Here is a 24,320-nt window from a genome sequence, read left to right as displayed (position 1 = left end):
TCACAGCAGAGGGCGGGGGTCAGCTGTCAAGGACCTAAGATAGGGCATTCACTCCTGGGCGAAAGGACAGACTCGATGACACCTAAACTTCTCAGTCTCAAAGGCCTCCCAGTTTCCTTCCTCCACCAGCCGCCCCCGTGCAGAGCCTGCCGCACAGCTGAGAGCTGATTGCAGAGGGCAGGCAAAATGTCAGAAATTTCCCCGAGAGACCAAGGAAGGGGTTTTTGTGGGTTTTTCATTTTTCCTCTCCTGCTTGCCCGGAAGCACAGGGTCAATAAAACTCCAGCAAAATGCCCCGCCCACCACACCAGCATGAGGTGCTCAGCCACCCCCAGGCATTTGGTCTTGAAAGGGACAGGGGATGGGATCCCCATTTCCCAAGCATAACATCTAAGTGGAGGGAGCCGGGGTCCCGGAAGTCCACTCTCTCCCCCCACTCCTCTTCAAGGCCCTGCCAGGCTGGGGTCAAGGGGGCCGGAGGGCGTGGGAAGGAAGTGTCTGTCTTTCTCCCTGCGGCTGGGATTGTGGGTCCCACGGAAAGTCACAGAGCACTGAGAGCCGCACTGCTCCAGAACCCAGACAGCAAGTGGCCTGGGGAGAAGCCGTGTGTCACCAGCCGCAAAGCAGTGGGCTGGGGGAAGGAAGGCTCCATGGAGGAAGAGGTGCCGGGAATGCAGCAGGTGTAGGTGGCAGTGAGGGTGTCCCTGGTGAGGACAGGCAGGTACAAAGGCCCCGTAGGTGAAAGCACACAGTAGGTTCAGAGAACACCAAGCATGGCAGTTCCTATAGAAAGGCCAAGGGAGCACACGGTGGGGCAGGTGACAAGTGACCTCACTGTGAGATCTAGCAGTAAACAATTGTTAGATGGATTGGATGGGTGGATGGAAGAAGGGAGGGAAGGGGGAGGGGTGGAGGAAGGGGGAGGGGAGGGGAGGGGGATGGTGCTATGGACTGAACCGTGTTTCCCCAAAATCCATATGTTGAGGCCCTATGCCCGGTGTGACTATGTTGAGGCAGGGCTCTTAGGAGGCAGTTAAGATCAATGAGGTCATAAGGGTGGAGCTCTGGTCTGATAGGATTGGTGGCTTCATAATAAGAGAAAGAACATTTTCTCATTCTCTCTCTCAGCCATAAGAAGGCAGCTGTCGGCAGGCCAAGAAGACACTTCTCACCAGAAACCAAACCCTGCTGGAACTGTGATTTTGGACTTTCCAACCTCCAGAACTGTGAGAAAATTAATGTCTGTTGCTCAAGCCCCCCAATCTGGTATTTTGTTATGGCTGCCCCGGCAGACTGAGCAGATGGGGAGACAGCTGGGGTCTGGGAGGCAGGAAGAATGGGGAGGAGCTGAAGGAGGAGGGAGGTGGACGGCTTAGGGAGTGGGTGAAGGGACGACGGGGGTGGTGCGGTCAGGCAGGTACACGGGAGGGAGGGAGGCTGGCCGGCAGGCACTGAAGCCCCACGCACTCAAAAAAAGCATGGGGACCACCCATAAATACCTGAAAACCAGCATTAAACAATAAAGGCCCTCATGGCGGAGCAAAAGGGCCCCAGGTCAAGGAACAGGCTGACCAGGGCTCCTACCCCGCTCTGGTCACATACCCGTGGGGACCGTGAACATCACGACCCGTTACTATACTACACTCCAGACAGCCATGCTGGGAGGCTTAGAGGATGAGTGGGTGGGCCCCCTTCCTCCTCTGAAGCCCCCTGCCCACCTCCAGTGGCCTGCCATCCTCCAAGCACAAGGCACTCAGGAAGAGCCTCTTACATACAGTCCTCACAGCTGCCACTGGCCTAAGTGATATCCTTCCGCCCCATGAGTCTCCAGAGGCCCGAGACCGTGGTTCAGCATTATCTTGTGGCCCCCACTAAGGTAAGACCACTGGACGTGCCTCAGGATTTTAGACAACCACCTAGGACCCAGTTCTAATTGCTCACCTGCTTGGGCCCGAAGCATTATTTGCCAGATGGGAAGAACCAGGTTCACCGCTATTCCAGAAGGACTTCCTGATAATCTTCTCAGAGCCAGTCATTGTGCAGGGGGTGGGCAAGACTCTGGATAGGGAGCCTGGGTCCCGAGAGATCTATAGTCCAGGGGACCCTGGGACAAACTTACCTTCTGGCCTGAAGAAGATAAGGACTGTGAAGGGCGTGTAGACCCAGAAACGAGGGGTGGTCACGTGGTGTCCAGAGCCTGGGCTCTGGGGTCACAGGACCCTGGGCTCCCACCCCACCCAGCCCCACTATTTCCCGGCTCTGTGACCTTGGGCAAATCACTCAGCCTTGCAATAGCCTCACCAGCAAAATGGAAATAATAAAGGATAGTTGTGAAGATCTCATGAGATGATGCAATGGGCATGAAGGTCTCAGACAAGGGTATATGAGGTCAGCATTCAATAGGGGGCAGCTAGTAATTTAAAACAAAAACTCACAAAAGGCGGGCCTTCAGAAACCTATAGCTAATATGACAATGAGGGTGTTGGCTCCTGACTTTCCCACTCGCCAATCCTTCCAGAAGGTTGTAACGTGAGGACAAGAATCCCCCCTTGTCTGCACCCCCGGCTCCCACACTCACCCTCTGGGCAACGGTAACAGCACCTCCTGGCTGCCTCGTCGTAGTAGCGGCTGGGGTCTGTGGCGCAGGCGTCCACGCGGGCTCCATCCTGGAGGGTGGGACAAACCGGTGAGGCTGTGTGGGGACACCCATCCTCCCAAGAGGCCTGGTCTCTACTCGCTGGGAAGGCCAGGCCTCAGACTGAGCCTCATGTTATAGAAAATAAATCAGGGTGGACATTTCTGATGTCACCTCTCCCTCAAACCCTTTCTACCCTGCTCACCTTTGGGCTTCTTGATAGCAGATGATGGCATCTTCAGCCTTCCATAGCTCAGGCCAAAACCTGGGGTCCCTTGACTCGCTCCTTTCATGCTCACGTCATCAGCAAATTCTCTCAGCCTCTTTGGACCAACATCCCCACCTCCTCCACCGGGTCCCCATCCTCAACCTCTCTCCCTTGCATTAATTCAGTTGCCTCCCACCTGACCTCTGGCATGGACCCAGAAATACAAATTTCTGGTCAACCTGTTTGTCGACCTCTAACACAGAAAAGCACACAGACCTCCAGCGTGTATCCACTGAATTTTTACAGTGTGAACACATCCTGCAACCAGCACCCAGATCGAGAAACAGGGCATTGCCAGCACACCAGGACTCTGCCTCCTACCCCTTCCCATGAAAGTTCCCTGCTAACCTGACTTCTATGGCACAGATTCGTTCTGCTTTACAGGGGTAGAATCATGCCTTCTGTTTACTTTTCATGTATTTCATGTATTTACAATTCATGTATTGCATTACATGAATATGTACAATTTATTGGTTTATGCTACTTTTGATGGGACTTTGGGCTGTTTCCACTTTTTGATCCTTATGAATAGTGCTGCTGGAATATTCCTCTATGTATATTTTTGGGCACAAATATACACATTTCTGTTGGATATATACCCAAGAGCCCAATTGTTAAGTCACAAAGTATGTGTACGTTCAGCTTAGGTAGATTCTCCATACAATTTTCTAAATGATACTAATTGATACTTCCTGGCAGTGTATGAGAGTTCCAATTGCTTCTCAAACCTGTCAACACTTGCATTGTCCCTTTTAAAACTTTGGCCATTTTGGTGAGTGTGCAGTGGTTTTTCACTGTCTTATTTGCATTTCTCAGACAAGTAGTGATGTTGGGTATATTTTCACATGTTTATTAGCCATTTGGATATTCTCTCTTGTAAGACACCTATTCAGATCTTTTGCCAACTAGAAAAAATGTTCTTATTGTTCAGTGGAAGTTCTTTATATGTTCTGGTTATAAGCCCTTTGTTGAATATTTGTGCTGCAAATATCTTCTCCCATTGTATGGCTCACATTTTCACTCTCTTACGGAGTCGTCTGGGGAACATAAGTTCTAAGTTTTAATGGATCACAATTTATCAATCTTTTCTTTTTATGGTAATGTTCTTAATTAAGAAATATGTGTGCATCCAATGTAGATACTCTCCCATAATATCTGCTAGATGATATTGCTTAACCTTTCATATCTAGGTTTCATTTGGGTGCATGGTGTGAAGTAGGGTTAGGACTTATTTTTTTTAGGAATATGCATTTTTAACAAGCTTCTCTACATGTTTCCAGGGCTCTTTGAAGTTACGCCCGTTTTGGAGGGGTTCAGGGGAGGAAACTCTCTGCTGAGATCCTGGGGAAGGAACTCTGTCCTTCCCATTAGAATGAATGAAGGGGGACACAAAGCCGGCTCTGGGCAGACCCATAACAAGGAGCTCCAGGAAGGGAGTGGGGAGGGAGCTGTCTGACATGGAGCCTGGCAGGCAGGAGGTGGCCACTGGTGGGATGAATGGGGTGGTGGCTTTCACGGTTTGGAGGAGGAAAGCAGAAACCATTCCCCCCACACCCTCACCCTGGGAAGAGGGCTGGCTGGCCAAAGGGACTTCCCTACTCTTGTCTCCACGCAAGGGAATAGTCAAAATTAATAAACAAATACTTCTGTGATGGTCAAACAGTAGCAAGGAGGCCAGAAAGGCCGGAAGGTGGATACATGGCGTATTGATCACATTCTTCTTTTTGTCTTTTTTTTTGCACATTTGAAACATCGCCATCTAAATGTGAAATAATAAATACAGCCTGACTTTTGCACAACACCAGTCACATGGCACTTGTGTGTCTCTTTTCTCATTTAATCCAGAGCCTGGGGCCTGGAGGACACGCTCTTCACCCACCCATGCCCAGCCTCTTCCCTCCAGCAGGATCTGATTTTTCTCAAGTAAAGCAGGGGCTGCTGGGAGCCTCTGTGGGAGGCAGAGACCTGCCAGGACAACCTGAGGTTCTCCCTGACCCGCGGCATCTCACCAAGTGAGCGTGGAAGCCTACCAGTGGGGCGGCCTGAGGGTACAAGGGTTCAGCGCTCCCAGGCCCGCTGAGTGTGGGGACAACCCTGGGCCCTTGGCCTGGGTGTTCCCCTCCCGGCCCGCCTGCTCATCTCAGTGATAGCTATGGACTCTGAGGGGGCCATGGTCCCAGGCCCTGCTCCCTTTCCCAGGGCCTGGGGGGGGCAGTTGAGTGGAGCCTGAACACTTACCTTCACCTCCTGCCACTACACCTGGGCCAGGGGATGAGAGAGTCAGAAAACAGGCAACCCATGTGTTGCCTATCACACGCCCCACCCCCAAGTCATGCATCTCCCATCTTGGGTCCATATCACCACCCCATGTTATAAATGAGGCCATTTCAGCTCAGAGAGGTGTAATCACCCACCCAAGGTCACACAGCAATTAAGCAAGGAGAGGAGATTTGAGCTTCACTGTGTCCTCACCTCTCTCCTCCTCTCTGAGCCACAGGTTGCCCGTCTTTAAAATAGGTCCAATGTGCTGAGAAGGACACCATATCAACTCTGTGGCCTTCCTATACCAAAAGTCCATAATCTGAATCAAATCATGAGGAAACATCAAATAAACGGAAACTGAGAGACTTCCTATAAAACAACTGGTCTGGACTCTATAAAAATGCCAACCCATGAAAGACAAAGAGTTGTGGAATGTTCCAGAATAAAGGAAACTAAAGAGACATGACAAGTGAATGCAATGTCTAGGTTGGATCCTGAATCAGGGTGGTGCCCTAAAGGAGACTATTAAGAGAACTGGCAAAATTTGAATACAGACTTTATATTCGATTATGTTCTATCAGTGTTGAATGCCTAAATTTGATAACTTTTTTTCTGAGAGAGGAGATGTCCTGGTTATGGAAGAAACATCCTGAAATATTTAGGGGTGAAGGATCAAAATGTCTGCAACTAACTTGCAAATGGCTCAGCAAAAACAAAAGGAGGCAATAGAAATGATACTAAAAATAACAATAGTGTGTGTACACATAAAGAGAGACAGAGAAATAAAGCAATTGCCCAAAACCATATATGAAAATAATAGCGCCTCCAGAACTCTGTGCACAGGAAGGAAGACGGCAAAGCAGCTCAATAATCAATCTGTGTAAATCCATGGTCTGCCACCAGGGGGGACGCAGTCTCCTTGCTGTCCAAAGGGAAGGTGGGACCTCAGTCAGGGTGTCCCCCAGGAGCCCATCAGAGCCCCGCGAAGGGAAAAGGAGAGGACTTGGGAGCGTCTGGTCCCACTGGGGCTTATGGAGGAAGGGACTAGCTGCCCCCAGTCCCATGGAGGGGATGGACGTCAGTTTCCCCCGGCCATTTGCACAGATGTAGGTGGCGTCCAGGTTGGGGGCACAGCTCAGCCCCACCCGCCAACATCCACCCCAGATGCCCCCAAGCTGTGGCTGACCTTCTCAGGCAGAGACATGGGGAAATTTTTTTTTTTTGCCTATGAGGTCATCACTTTACAAGCACCCAGAAAACGGGGTCAGTGCAACGCACACATATTCTTATAGAAGTAACAACAGCAGTTATTGAACCCAAAAGCCCTGTGAGATCCTAGTACCATGGAAACTAGTCTCAGAGAGGTGAGAAACCTGCTCAAGGTCGCACCTGGTGGCAGGGCAGGATCTGAATTCAGGTCAGCTGACTCTTGACTGCCGCACAAGTGCATCATTACCTACTGGGCGCCAGAGGGCCAGCCAGACCCCAGAACGCCCTCCAGCTGTCCCTCCAGTGGGGAGACAACCTCCCCTCTCCCAGGGTACTCTAAGCCCGTAAGCTAGAAAGACATGGCACCCAGGACCCGGAGCTTCACCATTGCAGCCCTGTCTGTGGTCCCCAAAAGCTGGCCCGGCCCCACACCCCAGGTGCAGCCCTCAGCCCGGGCCCCACTCATTGCTCGGCCTCTGCCATCTCCCTATTTGTCCCACTGTCCCCTCACTGCCACCGCCCACCCACTCTCACAGGCCCGGCACCCATTCAGCTCCTGGCAGAGAGGCGGCAGCGGTCTTGGCATCCACGGCAGCCCCAAGCAGTCTGACCCTGGAATTACGAGGGCCCCACCAATGCCCACTGGCCTCGGACCCAGGCCCTGGACAGCCCATCAGCTCCTGCTGCCCCTGGGGAACTAGCCCCGGGCCTGGAAGGGAAAGGGGGTTCTGAGAGGGGACAGTGGGAGGGGGAAGCCCGAGAACTGGCCGGGGGGGGCTTTTAGGTGGGGTTCCCCAACAGGTTCAAGGCAGAGCAAGGTGTCCACAGGGTAATGAGCTGTGCAACCAGGGGCCTGTGGCCCAACCTTAGTGACATCGAGATAAAGAAAGAGTGGCCTGAAACCTTCCCAACTCTAAACCTATTTTCAGGTCACTTTGTTTTTCCCTACAAAACCTGGTAAACTTCACTTTCAAAAAGCCCCACCAGGTTTCAGCTGCAGAGGCACAGGAGATGGTCACACCTGTAGGGACCAGGAGTCTGGGGGGTGGGGGTGGGGGTGGGGGCAGTGTGGAGGATTCAGATCAAATGCAAAGTACCCAAAGGGGCCAGAGCTGCCCGAGCTGGGAGGTGTAACCCACTCACCCTGCCTGGGGGATCCCCGCCTCTGTTACTCACGGGGATATGCCTGGGCCAGCAGCACTGGCATCTCTTGGGAACTTGCTCCAAGTGCGGCATCCTAGGCCCCACTCTAGACCTACTATCTATCCCATTCCCATTTTACAGATGGTGAAACAGGCACAGAGAGGTTAAGAAATTTTCCTAAAGTCACACAGCTAGGCTGTGTTAGAGCCAGGATTTGGCCCGAGTCTTCTTACACAGGCTCTTATCCACCATGCTCTGCATCACTAGTCTGTTTAGTCTCCAGTTCTATCCTCAAATCCACCAGCGCTGCCTCACCTCCCCACCATCCAGACTGACGGTGGCCATCCAAAGTCTCCTTCCATTCACCTGGCCCCCTCACAGTGCAGACACCGGAGGGATTTTTCAAACGCAGATCAGATCCGGTCTCCTCCCCTCCACTCTGCCTAAGACACTCAGATGGCCCCCAGCTAAACTACCATAAAGCCCAAAGTCCTGGCAGTGGCCCAAGAGACCCTGCCCTGGCTGGCCCTGGCCCACCAGCCTTCTTCCCATTCCCACTTGCACCTGCTCCCTCCCTGCCTCCAGCGGCCTTGCACCCAGTGTTCTCCTGACCACCCCGCGCCTTCATCCAGCACACCCCAACTCACGCTTCACTCATGCGGGCCACTTCCTCTGGGCCCCCTCCCTGGTGCCCCTGCAGGCCCAGGTCAGGCCTCAGCAGGCTGAACTCCAGGTGTGGGCAGGGCGGCATCCTGGCTGGAGCCTCCAGGGGAGAACCCATTCCCCTGTGGTCAAGACTGAGGTCCCGTGCCTTTGCTGACCCTCTCAGGTCACTCCCAGCTTCCAGAGCTGCTGCGTCCCTTGGCCCGCTCGGCTTGGCTCCTGGCCCCCTGCTTCCACCTGCAAAGCCTGCAGGGGCGAGGCGGGTCCTCCTGTCACATCTCCCTCTTCTCCCACATCATCTCTAGCACAGCCAGGAAGGGTTCCCCACTGAAGGACTCGTGGGGCCATGGCGGGCCCACCTGGATACTCCAGCTGATTTGCCCTCTCCAGATCCACACCTTAATTGCATCTATGAAGCCCCTTTTTCATGTAATGTGACATATTCACAGGTTCCAGGGATTAGTGTGTATACATGTTAAGGGACCATTAGTCAGCTGACCCAAGCCCAGCTCATAAGTAACCACTAGGTTATTCTGCCAATAGGCTGAGCTTTGCCGTCCCCTGCTGTGGGGGACTCTGAACCCCGCTCTCCATCCAAGGGCTCACCTGACTTCCATAGACCACCTGGAAGTGAAGCCATCCCCCGCCCTGACCTTAAACCCACCCACAGGTGCACAGCCTGCCCCTGCCCGCAGGCCACATCCTTCACGACTGTCTCATCTAATCCCCAGTGCTTATGTCACCTTACATGGCAAAGGGGAATTAAGGTTGCCCTTCAGTGACCTTGAGAAGGGGAGATGGTCCTGGGTTATCCAGGTGGGCACAGTGTCCTTGAAAGTACTAGAGGGAGGCAGAAGAACCAGACAGTCAGCGACGTGGCGATGAGATGCCAGGGCTGAGAGATGCTGTGCGTGTGGCATGAAGTGGGAGGAAGGGGCTGAGAGCCAAGGAGTGTGGGTGGCCTCTAGCCGCTGGGAAGGCTGAGGAGTGGATTTTCCCCCGGAGCCTCCGGGAGGACACAGCCCTGTCCACGCCTTGACTCTAGCCTGGTGACAACCACTTGGGACTTCGGAATTACAGTGCTGAAAAATAATAATTTGTGTAGTTTTAAGCCACTGAGTTTGTGCTAATGACAGCCACAATAGGAAACTAAAATAGGGCCCCCACAGAGAAGACAAAAAATAAGACTGAGTCCATCTACACACAGCCACTAAAGGCCCAGTGGGAACTGGTGCTGGGCCAGGCACCGGGGACGCTCAAACACCAGCTCTGGACAGTTCCATTTTGTGCAGATAGCCCCCAGGTCTGGCACACGGGAGACACTAAAGAGCAATCTATGGAATGAAGAAAGGGAGAAGAACCTCAACAATGAGACCAGAAAGACGTGAACCCCTAACGCACAGCGGAAGGACACGTATTGTGAGAAAATCAGAGAAGAGAACTAACTCGGGGAATTCATGACAGCTTCTTGGAGGAAGAGCACTTCCACTTTTTCTGATGGGTAAGATCTTGCAAGACAGGAGGAAATGAGGCGAGGTCATCTCAGACAGAAGGCACCGCAGAAGCCAAGGTACAGAGGCAGGAAAGGATAGAGCCACTGGGGAATTTGGTGGTTTGACAGGCTGGACAGTGGGAGTAGGAACTGAGGCCCAGGCCCTGGGCCAGGGGCCGTATGCACTTCTCTGTTACTCCCCACCTGGTGTTCCATTAGATGCAAGATGTCAGCAGGTGGCAAGCAGAAAACAAAACACAGTCACTGGATTCCATTTGAAAGGTTTCCATGTTCAATCTTCAGGCTTCTCAGAGGCTTTTATGTGCTTCCTTGCTCTCTAATTCTCCAAGGAAAGGTTGGGGACAGACAGATAAAGTATTTCCCAGACATAGTTGGCCATGGACTCCATTCTCCATGGAATTACTACTTCCCGGAGAAGACTTTGGGAAATCTTGACTTTGGCAATGGGGAGCCACTGAATGTTGTAGGGCAACTACTATGAGAGGGGATAAGGAGATGGAGGCAGGTGAGTCAACATTACCAAGGTCTGGCTTCTAGTCCCAATTCTGCAAGTGCTACTCCTCATTTCCCATTGCTGCCCCCCCTCACCCCCAGCCCTTAGAGCCAGTTGAGATTACATCTGGGGCTGCAGCAAGTGTCTGAACTGCACACCCAGCTCTACCTCAGACATGGTAAGAATCCACCCCAGCCCTGGAGTAATGTCCCCAGCAGCAACAGCCACCAAGGGACACCAGCAGCCGCCAAGGAAAATTCAATGGCATTAAAGGATTAAAGTGCCCTTAGGGGCACTTTGGCTTTCTGTCCCTGCTTGAGGTGCCTTGGGTTCATCCCCCAGTGTCAGCCCAGTTGCTAGAAGGGGCCAGAGTGCTTTCTTGACCTTCTCTGTCCTCCCAGCATGCATGTCGGGGAGGCTGGAGCCCAGCCCCAAGACTGTCCGGACAGGGAACCCTCGACCCACCTCTCTTGACTCCGTAGCAGACAGAGCACATGTCCTGGATGGAGTGGTGAAGGTTTGGTTTCGGGGTTTTATGGTCCTGGAGGATTGGAACCATTTCAGCCCTGCACACAGGAACCATCTCGGGTCCACAGCAGGTGCTGGAGTGAAGCGTGGATAGTGCCTCCAGGAGCTTTCACCCCCTGGAGATCTAGGCCCTGCCTGAAACCTGCTGAGGGGGCCCACAGAGCCAGCCCCAGGCCAGCCCACGCACCCTCGCCAAGTGCTGTTTGACTGCGACACTAGTAAGGACGATGGCGTCAACTGTGGTGTGCGGCCTGTGTCACTAACTGCAGCCTGGCCACCTCCTCTCCCCTGCTCCCAAAGCCTTCCCCCAGCAACCAGGTGGAGGTGAGGACAGGCCCCTGTGGGCTCCCTCAGGCCAGAGACGGTTCTCCACATAGGACTGCTCAGACCCTCCTCTGTGTCCCTCTTACCACATCACCACCCTCGAGGGCAAGGACTGTAATGGTCACCACAGTGCCTCGCGAACAACAGGCAGTCAGTGACGGCTTCCCTGTCCATAGCACTCTCCATGTGCCAGGAGCCGTTCTAGCACTTTCCATGTGTCATCCCACATAATCCTCCCAAAGGCCTTAGAAGGTAGCTACTATTTAGTAGGCCCATTCTATGGGTGGGGAAATCAAGGCACAGAGAAGTTGCCCAAGAACACCACATGGGGAGTGTCAGAAGCAGGGTACAAACTTGGCAGGCTGACTGAAAAGCCCATACCTTCACCATGAAGCTCTACTCTCTTCCAAAAGAGACCACAAAGGCAACAGGCCAGATTCAACAAGGCCAAGTGTCTGGCAGGTAGAATAATGGCCCCCAGAGATGCCCAGGTCCTAATACTTAGAACATGTGAATATGTTACCTTACGTGGCAAAAGGGACTGTGCTGATGTGGTTAATTTAGGATCTTGAGATGGAGAGATCCTCCTGGATTATCCATGTAGGTCCCAGTGGAATCACAGGGGCCCTTCCTTGCAAGAGGGAGAGAGGAGAGGCAGGGTCAGAGGACATGGGACAACAGAAGCAGAGCTCGGAGTGACTGGGGACTACGGGTCGAGGAGCACAGGCAGCCTGCGGAAGCCAGAAGAGGCAAGCACACGTTTCCCCCTAGAGCACCCAGAAGTGCAGCCCTGCGGCCTACTTTAGACCTCTGACCTCCGGAGTCCTGAACCAGCAAGCCTATGATAATTTTTTACCGCAGCAAGAGAAAATTACTGTAAAATGCAACCAAGACGAGTGGCAGAGCCCCCCGTTGGGTTGGAGCGAATCAACAGGATAATGTGTTGGCCAAAACTCATGGGGGTCTTGAGCCACATCAATAGAAGTAAGGTGGCACCAGTGAGGGAGGTGCTGACGATCCTCGGCCCTGGTCCCAGCAGCACCAGGAATTCTGCACCCGCCTCTGGTAACCAGAGACCCACGTCAGAGGTCCGAGCTCTGCAGTCTCCTACCCTAAGGCTCAGCCCCTACCTGACACTAGAACGTGGGCAAAACAGAATGCCTGCTTTTCTCCAAAACACCTTCTGGCCCCGTGCCCAGTTTTCCCACCTCCATAAATGATACCACCGTTCAACCAGCTGCGGAGCCCCCAACTCTGGGCAGGATTCATGATTCCCATCCTGCCCTCTGCACTCACAGCCAACCCACCCGCATTCCCGTCTCCACTCGCCCCTCCCCTGGACCGCAGCAATAGCCTGCCTCCTCCCTGACCCCTGCAGACGGAGGGACTTTTAAAAGGTGTCATGTGATGTCATTCCCCCAGCAAATCCCCGGAGCCCCCTCAGTCCACAAAGCTCAGTGTTTTCCCCACTTCCCTGCCACCATGCTGCTCCCACCTCGCCCGCTCCACTCCGCTCAGGCCGCCCTGGCCGCCTTCCCGTTCCTCCAGGGCCTCAGGGCCTTTGCTCCCTGGGTCTGGGGGCTCTTCTGCTAATTTCCCACTGGCGTGTGTACTGCAGCAAAGCCCAGAGGACCGGCCGGCCTGTTGCCCCACCCGGGATGGCCGCCTGGCCCTCTCACGCTAGCCGGTTACCGTCCTCTCCGGCGCAAGCAGTGCCCGACTGCTTACTGTCTGTCTGTCCGCCACACGCAGAGCGTCTGCCCCGTGAGGTGGGACCCGGCTTTGCTGGGCACAAATGCAGTACAGCATCCCAAACATACCCTGGCACACCATGGGGCTGGATAAATGTGTGTGGAGTGAATGATTGGAAAGCACAGGCTTTGAGCCCATGCCACGTGAGGAATACATTTGGAGGCTCTGGGCGCTGTGACTGGCCGGGAGCCTTCGGGGGCTGGGGCTCGACGTCTTTCACAGCGCTGGGAGGATTTCTGAGGAAGATGGAGACAGCTTGCTTCACGGCCCCGGCTTCCAGAACCAGGACTGACGGACAAAACTTTGAGGAGAAAATGTCAGCACATCAAAAAGATCTCAAAATGTCAGCGTGGCCCCAGGGTGGCTCATGAGCAGCTACAGGAGAGGGTGAGGGCCCCATCCCCGGAGGCCTCCAGGCAGAAGCTGATCACCCGGAACAGCCTAGAACGGAAGGCCCTGGGGTTAAGCCTGACCCAGAGTAGCTGCTCCTTTAAAATTTTCTGAGTGAATGAATGAATGAATACTTGATGAATGTCCCTGATTTTAGGCACTTGATGAGTAATTGGACTGAGCTGCATATAAAAAGTCCCTCCCCACCATGGAGGTCACTGAGACCCCAGTGGTTTTTGAGCATATCGGCAAAGATTCCGAAATGAGATATTCTTACCCTGAGCCCAAGAGCCCCTGGGAGGAGTGGGGAGGAAAGAGAGAAGCTGGAGAACAGGGAGGCGCCGCCTTTTTTGACATCTGTCAGTTGGGTCTGGCACTCTGGTCCTGCCCCGCCTCTAAGCCTCTGAAACCTCCTCTGGAACATGGGGACCGTAAGCCCAGATGGGCTACCCCCAGGGTCGCGACAGCCGAGGCTGGCCAAACTAGCTGTCTGTGTCAGGACCCCCCAGGCCTCCCAGGGCTCCCCGTGCCCAGACACGGACACCTCCAGCCCCAGCTTCCTTCTGCTGATGTCCCTGAGGGGAAGGAGAGGTTGAAGAAGCTGCGTATGAGCATAAAGATGAAACACAATCAACTCAAGAAGTGAGGCCAGGTCAGAGATGAGTAGGAGCAGAAGCAGAAACTTACAGTAAACGCTGTCCTTCTCCCAGCACTGACTGCTCTCAAACTGAGTAATGGCCCCCTCACGTCCCTCTGTGCTCTCCTGCTGCCCCAGTCTCTCTCTGAGGCCTTACAACCAGCCCACGCCACCTCCCGCTTCTCGTCAGGATTCCGCCCTCTCCTGGTCCCTTCATCTCGGTGTACCAGGTGGAATTCTGCCTCCATGCAGGACTTGAGAGAATCCTGCCCTGGAAGAGCCCCCTTTCCAAAACAAAACCAGAATGTCTCTTCTGCCGTCCTGCCAGTAACTAAAAGTCTGCCTTTAGCGCTCTGCTCTACGGGGTCACCTGGGAAGCTTTGGAAACCCAGAGGGTGGAGAGACGCATACAGTTTCTCTATCACGCAGCAAAGATCCATCCATAACGAGCAGGTGGCCTGACTCAGAGAAGAGGTCTACAGCCGGCAGGAGGAGGATGGAGCCGGAACTGGCGGTACGGATGCGGAGGCAGGCTGGCAGTCTTAGAGTTGGCCTAGAGGGTGGGCACCGGGGGGCTCTAAGACCGCAGAACTCACGGAAAGGCCTTGGGCCTCCTGCAGGGCTACCTCCACCCCGGTGCCCGGATGCAAAGGGTGGAAGGCCTGGGGAGGACTTAGGACAATGGACCCTCTTTCAGGATTCACACCACGGTTATCCTGGGTCTCATTACAGAAACCACTCCTGGGGAGACTGTGGTATGAGGCCTCAGAGGCCAAATCTCTTTCTCAGAATGTAACACACAGCAAGAAGGCATTCTTGTTGCCCCAGGTCACTGACCACAAAATGCTGGAGTCTCGTCAGATAGTAATGAAAAGAGGATTTAAAATGTAAGCCCTGATTTGGGTTTTGTGTGTGTTTTTTTTTAAATAATGAACTTCCCATATCTTTATTGGGACAACAGAGATGGAAAAAGGCTTGAAGGTCCATCAGAGAGACTATGGAGCTGGGCAGGCAGCACCCCCACCCAACAGATGCCCCAATTCCTGCCAAGAAATGACCCCGTGTCTGAGACCACGAGAGAGATGGTAGAGCCTCTCCGGCTCTCTAGTAGGCGGGAAATGCAAATTAAGACAACAAGGATATGGCCCTTTTCACGGTCACATTGACAAAAATAAAAACTCTGATAAGATCAAAAGTCGGTTAGGATGTGGGGAAGATGCTACTCCCATGCACCACTGGTGGGAGGGTAAATTGTCCAGCCGCCCTGGAAGGCAATCTGGTGGCATCTCTTAATTTGAAAGCATTTTCACCCTGCCTCCTCCACGTTCTCCCCCCCATCTTCTTCTCTGGGAAAGAAACACACATTCTCGAAGCATCCGTACAGAACTGCACGCTGAGATAGCAAACAAAAAAAAAACTGTTTGGGAACCTAATCCCATCCATCCAAGACATAAATAAGTCAATTATGGAGCCCCCATTCAGTACATAGCATAAAAGACAAGTGGGGGACCTGTAAGCATCAACATGCAAAGCTCTCCAAGACATTTTGCAGACATAGTAGAAACCAAATGGAAAGTTGCATGCTGCGTATAGTATAGTATATGGAAGACCCCATATCTTTCTGTAAAACTGACGTAAAGATGGACATGCATGTATAAAGGTCTGCAAAGGAAACCCCAAAGCAACTATGGCACTTATATATGAGATGCCCCAAAATTTAGCTTTATCTGCAGATTTTCAATTTTTTGCATTGCCGATAGATTCATGGACTAGATTCATAGAATCATTGTGGAATGATTCATGGATTCATGCATGGATTCATAATTAAATACATATTTTTTTAATTTAAGGAGGGGCTTCACTCTATAGGAGGGAAGCACATGAACTCAAGCCACCAGACATAAGCAAAGCCCCCTAAGTCCCTCTCCTTCCTCTTATCTCCCCAAGACCTTGGAACCCCAAACTCTCACCTTCCCCCAGGTCATCAGCAGAGGGCTGGGAGGGGTTCTCTAGCCAGGGTCCCTGTCCTTAACACTGTCAACTACCTCCTCTGCCTTCTGGGGTGTGGGGGGGGCTCACATCATCCCTTTGGAAATGGAAGAGGGCATCAGCTCGTCCCCTTTTCCACCTATACTCTCCCTGCCTGAAGCCCTTCTACCTCCCTCTTCGCCCACCCTAAGGTTTGGATGACTAGGACTAACGTCACGGTGCCCCACCCCATTCCTGTAGGGTTAAGGGGAGTGGACCCTCTCCCTTCTCCCAGCTGACCGCTATTGTTTCCTTCCTGCCTTTGCCCTGGCCACCAATATTCAGCAGGTGCTCACCAATACCTACCATGTTCTATGCAGGGTCCACGGTACTGTGGGCAGCCATGGGCCTCTCGCCATTGGCAGACCTGTGCTCAGCCCTTACACAGAAACCATGTCCAATGAATCTGAATTTCCCCCCATCCTGCCCCCAGCTCAGTCCTGGCCACTGGTAAGTGCTCAGATTCCCTAAGGCAGCGCCCGGATTTAGTTCTGCAGCTCCGTACAGACTTGATTCTTCCTTTTCCCAGAGGCGGACACCCACCATGTGCTCAGGGGCACCAAATCCACGTGTTGGTTGACTGGGCAGGGCTGGGGGAAGCTGATCCGGCTGCTGGAGCACCCTCAGGCCCAAGCCTCCCTCCCTCACTTAGACCCTCCGCCCGCCGGAGGCCGGCTGAGGGACCAGGGCGAGTGGCAGGGCAAGCTTGAAAACCAACCTCTTCTGGCCGAGGGAGGCCCATGGCCTGGGACGGTGGGCAAGCGAACAACAGGGAGAGCACGCAGAGGGCGGGCATTCACCAAAGGAGGCCGCACCTGGCTGTCCGCAGCCGCCCAGGGCTCACCTGATCTGCCCAGGTGCCCACCCACAGCCTACCTCCCAAAGGCAGGCCCCCCACTCTGTCAATGTTGAATGAATGAATAAGCCCAGCACTCTACAGAGGCAGGGGGGAGGCGCCCCCTCCAACCAGTCAGCTTCCTCCCCCCTGTGAATGTTGTCTGTTCCCGTCCCGCTGGGCACCGGTGCCCCTCACCCCGGCTGAGCGGAACGAGATGAGTCTCCGTTCTCCCCGTGCCCCCTGCTCCCTACACGGTCCGGAGCTCAGGGCAGCGGTGCGAAGCGGGGTGGGTCAGGATCTCTGGTGCCTCCCCGGGGTTCCTGGCACCCCCTTACCTGCGGGAAGGCTCGGAGCGCTCCGAGGAGCGACAGCCCCAGCACAGCGCGGAGGGCGCGCATCCCGGCGGGGGCGCAGGGTTGGGCTCACTGCCCGCGCCCACCGCCCGCGCCCACCGAGGCAGCCTGGGAAGCGCGAGGCGCCCACGTGCGGTGCCAGCGGCCCAGGCCGCGCGTGGGTAGACCTCGGGCACCGGCAGACGTGGCAGAACGTCCCGCGCGCACCTCGCTGGCACCCAACCGCACGCCGTGAAGTCACTTCAAAAGTGACTGCTCCTTCCCCGAGGGCTCAGCCTTAACTCTGCCCTTCCCCCACCATCTCTCCGCGCCTTGGGTACCCAGAACTGTTTCCAGGAACGCGGCTGCCAGAGGGGACAAACACGTGCAGAGATGACTCAGGACAAGCCTCACTCCCCTCTTGCTGTTTGAATGGCCCGCCCCAGATTTGACAGATGGGTGGTCCCCAGCTCCATCGGGTTTGCTGCAGGACCCAGCTGGGCTGAGGGGCGGGGAAGGCAGCTCTCACCCCTGGAAGTGGGGGACTCACAGAGGGCAGGTTGGCTCCGGCCAGTCCCAACCGTCCCACCCCAGCCCTGCTGCAGGGAAGGGTGAGACCTGCTCCTGACACTCTGATCAACCCAGACCTTCCCTCCAGCCCAGGAGAGTTGATTCTTTGGATGGGACAGCTGGGGTCAGGGCACTGCAGAGAAAGCCACCACCAACCAGTCACCCGGATTCGTGAATATATGCTGTAAAATAAGTCAGTAGGTGGGTAGATGGGTGAGTGGATAGGTGGATGGGTGGTTATGTGGACAGAAGGATGGATGGATGGATGGGGTAGATGGTTGGATGGATGGATGGGTAGGTGGATGAGTGGGTGAACAGGCAAGTGGCAGATGGGTGAATAGGTGGATGGATTAACTTTGGGGGGACTTATAGACAGAAGGATGGAGCATTTGGTTGTCAATCCACAGGCATTTCCCTGCCGCCTGCGAGTGTTCTGCCTAGAGAAGGAGCCTAGCACTATTACCTGAAAGAAAGAAACTATACAAGCCTCATTTGAATCAAGTTCTCATTTGCAGAGGGATGATTTTCCCTTCTAGTGCTTCTGCTTCCTGTGCGTTGTCTGCTCCTTTTATGCTACATGCCATACATATTTATTGAGCATGCACTGGGTAGGCTGCTGATCAAGGGTTCATTTGCATGTCTTATATTTGCTTTTTTCCAGACATCGAAACTGGGAAACAGGCAGCCAGTCCGACGTGCTCTGAGTAAAAATGACCAGTTGTCTTCTGTGAGCCAAGAATGGCTGCAGGACCCAGCTGGGCTGAGGGGGAAGGCAGCCTCTCAGGATTCTAAACCTGGGTCTGTCCTGCAAGGTGCAAGGCCCCCATCTTCCAGAGATGCCTCCATCTCCTTGGCTCACCAGCAGTAGTCTCCCACCAGGACCCTCCCAACAAACTCTCCACAACTGGCCACCCCAAGCTCAACCCCCCTAGAGCTCCTGGATTGCACTTGGAAAAACTACTTTTATTGTGCACCCTCCCTGGACACCCACTTCTGGGCTCCCACGCCAGGCCCAGCAGCCTGAGATGTCTGAGCTGGAACTATGTTAAACAAGTAGGTGATTGCAGAAGTGAGCGCCCATAATAGTCACAGAACCGGGGACAGGAGCAATCCAGGACCCGTGCTTGCCAGTCCAGAGCTTTCCTATAGACGAGCTGGTGCTCTGAATAAATAAACACACTTGCACATCCAAACAACAGCAAAATAGCAGACACGAGAGGAAATACAAATGCACACTAATCACAAGTTCTAGAAGTTCCACCTTTCTAACAATTGAAGAGAAGCAAATGAACGTAACCTTTGATAACTTCCTAGACTTTTTAAACCCTAGTAAACACCCCTAGTAAAATCCAACCCCGAAGTTGTGGTGGTGAAACCAGAATACACATTCATACTCTGCCGGTAACTGTTCCAACGCCTTTCAGAAAACAATGGTAATTTTTAGCAAAAGCCCCCCCACAAAAAATGTTTACAACTTCTGGCTCAGTAATTTCACCATAGTAAAGAAAAATGAAGGAAGTAGTTCAACTGGAAAAGGAAAACTGTAAACACAATAATGTGTCCTAAAACATGTATAAATTTTGGAAATACCCTAAGAAGCACACCAACAGGGAATGGTTACGTAAGTAAATTGTGGTGCATTCATTTAGTGGAACACTATGCATCTATGACAAATGATCATTATAGCAAGGCTGTGGAAATCTCCCTCCTGTCCTTCCCCTTCACGGGCTTCTAAAGTGGCCCTTCATCAGACCTCCTCTGCACAGAACCCTTGCAGAAGTGCAGTAGGGGAGGGACCCTCATCACCTGAAAAATTATATTACGTACCTAATCTCAATAAGAGCTGCCTTTGAGTGCTTACTTCACACTAAGAGTTTGCAGACATTAGTTCCTTGAATCCTCAGGGAAACCCTATGAAGAAGTCCCTGTTTTTATGCCCATTCTGCAGGTGAGAAACTGAGGTGCAGAGCCGAGGATCCGCCAGGCCAGGGTTCCTTGAAGCCAGTGATACTCTCGGCCCTTCCCCACCTGCTTGGTCCTGCTTTCCCAGCCTCCTCTGCAGCTTCTCCCCCTTACCTCAGCTCCAGCCACACATGTACTTCCCTCGGCCCTCCACGCCTGTACTCACACTTCTCCTCCACCTGGAACACACCTCAAAGTCCTGCTTATCTCCAGGCCCTGCTCCAGTGGCCCCCTCCTCTTTGTTGCTTTCCTGGCACTGCCCCCTCCCCTCCCCAAGCCATCTCCCCAGTTACAAAGACAGTTTCTGTCATTTTTTTGCACCTCAGTTCTAGAATTGATCTCACTGTGTCATGAGTGTAATGACTGGTTTATGTCCATCTATCCCAGGAAATGGTGGGGTCCTCGAGGGCCTGAGAGTGCCAGGCACATGGCTGCGAGCTGATGCCTGACCAGCCCAGAGGAGGGCGCGTTTTGCAGCCAGGGAAGGGGCTGGATCCCAGGGGGATTCAGTTCTACTGTAGAAATGGCAGCAGCCTAGGGAAATGGCAGCTCGTGGGACTATAAGAGCGTGCACTGGATAGAGCTGACCTGGCCGCTTCTGTTGGTTTTAGGTGGCTCGTGAACCCCCGAGTGCATGTGAAAGTGCTTTGAAGAGCTGGAGGGGAAATCCCTCAGCCCTGCGAGGCTCAGGCTCGGCAACAGGCCCCACTGTGGGATTGCAGGGGGCCTAAGGCCCCGCCTGCTGCCACCACAGCAAACTTGTAGAAGCCAAGCCGCCAGGCCTGCAGGAGACAGGAAGGTGAGCGGCACCTGCCCACACCATCTCATCTCCGACGAAGGGGGCGGAAGGTGGGTGCATCAGGGAGCCCTCCAAAGGGGAGCCGGGAACCTGTGTCACCAAAGGGATGCTGAGCAAGACACAGGTTCCGACTTGGCTCAGGAAATGCAGGGACTTCCCCAACAGCTGGGAACCCCAGCTCCAAATGGCCCCAAAATACCCTCAGCAGATAAAAGGATTCTTTCTGCTATAGGCAGCAGCTGGCAGGTAGGAGATTGAAAACTGGAGGGGAAAGCCTGGGCCCTTCTGCTCCGGGACAGGTACTTTTCTGAGCACCTTTCTGGGGAACCTTGATGGAAGTAGGACTCTCCACTGAGCTCTTCTCTGGTGGGTCCTATGTGCCAAGCTGCCTACAAGTCACATCCCAGAGGTCTCACCCTCGTGAGGCCCAGGACACTCACCGGGCCCTGGCCACTCACACTGGCCCCTCAGAGAGTAGGCAAAGTGGCCACGGAGGGCTGAGGGAGAGGGGTTCCCTCCTGTGAGTTTGGAGGGGACAAACACTAGGTGCGCCCTGCTGCCTGGGAGAACCCCAGAAATGCACACCCACAAGCAGAATACCCAGGTCCTTGGCCACACAGTTAATCCTGGCAACAAGATTTCAAGTCAGTATTCCTTTCCCCACTCCATAGATGAACAAATTGAAGCGCAGAGTAGTTAAGTAACTTGCTTGAGGTCACAGAGCTTGTGGGTGACAGAGCTGGGATTTGGCTCCAATTGTGTCTGACTTCCAAGCCTCAGCCACCTTCTCTTTCCTCCCTCGGCCCCCACCACCCTTGCCTTCCCCAGAAGAAAGCACTGGTGTAGGAGTCCCCGCCCGGCCACGTGACTGCAGACAAGTCATCTTTTCTCCCAGTGTATTAGTTACCTACTGTGTGCCTCAAAACATAGCAGCTCAAAACAACAATACACATTCTATCTCGCTGTTGCTGTGGGTCAGCAATTCGGGAGAGACCTGACAGGCGTATTCTGGCTCGGGATCTCCCAAGAGGTTGCAGGCAAGATGTCAGCTAGGGCTGCAGGCATCTGCAGACTCCCTGGGGCTGGAGGACCTGCTTCCCAAATGAGCCGCTCACACGGCTGTGGGCAGGAGTCACCGACCCCGCGGGGCTGACCGAGCATCCTCACAACGTGGCAGCAGGCTTCCTCCGGAGCAGGCTGCCCGAGAAAGCAAGGCGGGAACCGCACTTGCTTCTATGACCCAGTGCAAAGGGCACACTTCATCATGTCCGTGGCATTTTATTGGCGACGCAGGCTGGCTCTCCCCAACGTAGGCGGGGGACCATGCAGGTACGTGAATACCAGAAGAAGGAAGGGGATTGCCAGGGGCTTGCTTCCTTCTCTGCCAATGTGCTTTTACCACTACGAGGCAGCCTTTCGAAGGTTGCAGTGAAAAAACAGCAGTCATAGAAAGCCCTTTGGAATGCAAGGGGAGAAGTAAAAAGGACTTTGCTGCCCTTTACCCCACTCCCACTGAGCGCCCAGGCCCCTGCTATGGCCCCAGACCTCCCCATCCAGGACCACAGCTGAAATGCTCACGGCCTGGTGTTCCCCTTCCCAAAGGATGAGTTTATCATGGTATTCACCGTTCCGGCCAAGTGTGACTCATGCAAGGGTCTTGGGCACCACAGCAGGTCCACAGTGAGAACCACGGGCGTCAGGAGTCTGCCTGGCCTCTCAGGTGAGCAAGGTGTGCTTCAGCAAGGCCAGGCTGCTGGGCACCCAGCCGCTGTGCGGACGCATCCCCAGGCCTCTGGCACCCAGGGCTGGGCTCCAGCTTGACAGGTGGCAGCCCTAGATATGAGAAAACTGGACTCGGAGCCCGGGTTCAAGCCCATATCTACATCTAGCCATGTGACTTCTCTCCAGGCCTCAGTATTTTTATCTGTAAAAGGGACTGGGTTTGATGATCTGCTTACAAGTCCCCTTGTTCTTAGGCTCCAGGACAGGGAGGGAGACAGGAGCCTGGGTCCCATCTGGGCCTGGGGGCCTCTGCGGATACCTCCACCTATGTTCTTCTAGGCTGGCAGAGGCTCTAGGGCCAGACAGCCCAGGGCAAATTTTCTCTCTGCTGCTTGCTAGCTGTGTGGATTTAGGCATGTTACTCGCCCTCTCTGAGCCTCAATTTCTTCATCCGTAATATGGAAACAATGATATCAACTGCAAAGGGTTGTAGTGAGGATTAAATGGGTCAGTATGAAAAGCACCCGGTGAGGGCCAGCTCTCCCAGTCTGAGCCCCAGGGGGCTGTTACCCTCACAAGCCCCTGGGACTAGTAGCTGGGGAGGAGGAGATCCTGCTCTTCTTTCATTTCCAGTATTTCCTTCCACCTTCCAGAGAGACAGGGGAGGAAGCTAAGACCAGAAAGGGAAAGAGACTTGGCCCAGGCCCACAGCATGGTGGGGCTAACCTCATGGGCCTTGACTTGCCGTCACGGAGTCTCCCCCAGACCTTCCCGCTCAGAAGGGCCGTTGTGAATAGGGATGAGTCATTTCAACCCAGGAAACCAAGCCTAGTCCAATATTAATCACGGAATCAGAGACATTGGGTACAAGAAGGAAACAGAAGCAACCGATGGTGGTAGCAGTTTGATCGGAGGCGTAGGTGAGGAGAGTGTATCCCCAGGGGTGTGTCTGTGCAGGGAGGTCCCCAGTTCTATGTGCAAGACAGGGGCGCCTGGGGAGGATCCTCAGGAAAGAGAGGACCGCTCCTCACAGGGCCTTCCTATGCTGATAAGGCACACTCCCTTCCAGGGAGCACCACTCCCAACCTACGGATGGAAAAAATCGGGGCTGAGGTCTGCTGGCTTCTTGGGAGGAAAAGAACACCCCTGGGGTTTTGCCCATCATGTTCAGGGCCTACCAAATGAATGAATCAAAGCTGTTTACAACGTACCTGGCACAAGAGCCCTGCAAAGTGACAGTTTTTATTGCAATTCATGGGAAAACAGATGCTCAGAGAAGTAACTCGCCTGAGCAATTTAGTAAGTTCTAGAGCCACGATTCGAACCCAAGTCATGACTCAAGGGCGAGCCTCTCCCCACTCTGCTCCAGGGTGGTGGCTGCCTTTACTAACTTGTACCCCCAGGTGCTGTTATCCTGAAGGCCAAGGGGCAGCCTGCTCTCCCGGCTGCCCTGCAGCTTCCAGAGCTATCTGTTGTGAAGGAATTTGCTCCGTGGGGATTGGCACTGTGCTTCCTGTCACCCCCTCATTGCCCACATGGGCCGGGTCTCTGGCAATCAGGCTGGAGGAGGGTCCCAGGAATCAGCTCTGGAGGATTTGAGGGGCCAGAGTCACCCTGTCCTCAAACTGTGACTTACAGCTTAGAACATTCCAGAAGCCAGCTTCACTCTGAAGGCTGAGAACGATAGAGACCCCAGGAGGGATTCATCAAGGCTCCCTCCACCGGCCTGCCCCTCCGCCTGAAATTCCATCATTACTCACCCTTTGAGTGGCCATATTGCTGAAGGCCCCAGTTAAAATGTAAATCATTTTTGGGGGAAAACACTTACTAAGTCATTGGCAGTATCACCACTAATGGGCTGGTTTCTCAGAAGAGCCTTGGCAAGAACTTGGCGTGTCCATGGCCAAGTGTGACGTGGCTGCTCACTCACCAGCCAAGAGCGTGCGGAGGAAGCCTTTACTTTCAGACTCGAGCTTCTAGCCTCCAAAAAGACCCCCAACCTTACCCCCTGTCACATTCCCCACTGGCCTTCTGTCTGCTCCTGGGGCCAGCCAGCTTGCCTGCCACAGGGCCTTTGCTCTTACCAGTCCCTCTGCCTGCAACCCTATTCCTCAGCTCTTCAAAATGCTGCCCCTCTGAGGAAACTTTTGGGGTGATGAATATGTTCATTATCTCATATTCCCATTAACCCATTGTTGATGAGTATACTCATATGTCAAAACTTATCAAATTGTATAGTTGAAATAGGTACA

General features: G+C 53.8%; 1 protein-coding gene across 1 annotated transcript in view; it reads right to left on the bottom strand.

The window, feature by feature from the left end:
* The window catches only part of TNFRSF8 (TNF receptor superfamily member 8), a 57,966-nt gene extending 40,619 nt beyond the window's left edge, over positions 1-17,347 (bottom strand). Inside the window, exons 1-2 of the mRNA XM_036925446.2 lie at positions 17,019-17,347; positions 2,579-2,666 (exon numbers count right to left, since the gene is read on the bottom strand). Of these exons, the coding sequence (XP_036781341.2) occupies positions 2,579-2,666; positions 17,019-17,081 (151 nt within the window). The 5' untranslated portion in view covers positions 17,082-17,347. The remainder of the gene's footprint in view (positions 1-2,578; positions 2,667-17,018) is intronic.
* Between the last annotated feature and the right edge of the window lie 6,973 nt (positions 17,348-24,320).

This window comes from Manis pentadactyla, chromosome 4 (assembly GCF_030020395.1).
Source record: "Manis pentadactyla isolate mManPen7 chromosome 4, mManPen7.hap1, whole genome shotgun sequence".
NCBI classification, from domain to species: Eukaryota; Metazoa; Chordata; class Mammalia; order Pholidota; family Manidae; genus Manis; species Manis pentadactyla.
The sequence above is the reverse complement of the archived record's forward strand: the minus strand, read 5'-3'. Positions and strand labels throughout refer to the sequence as shown.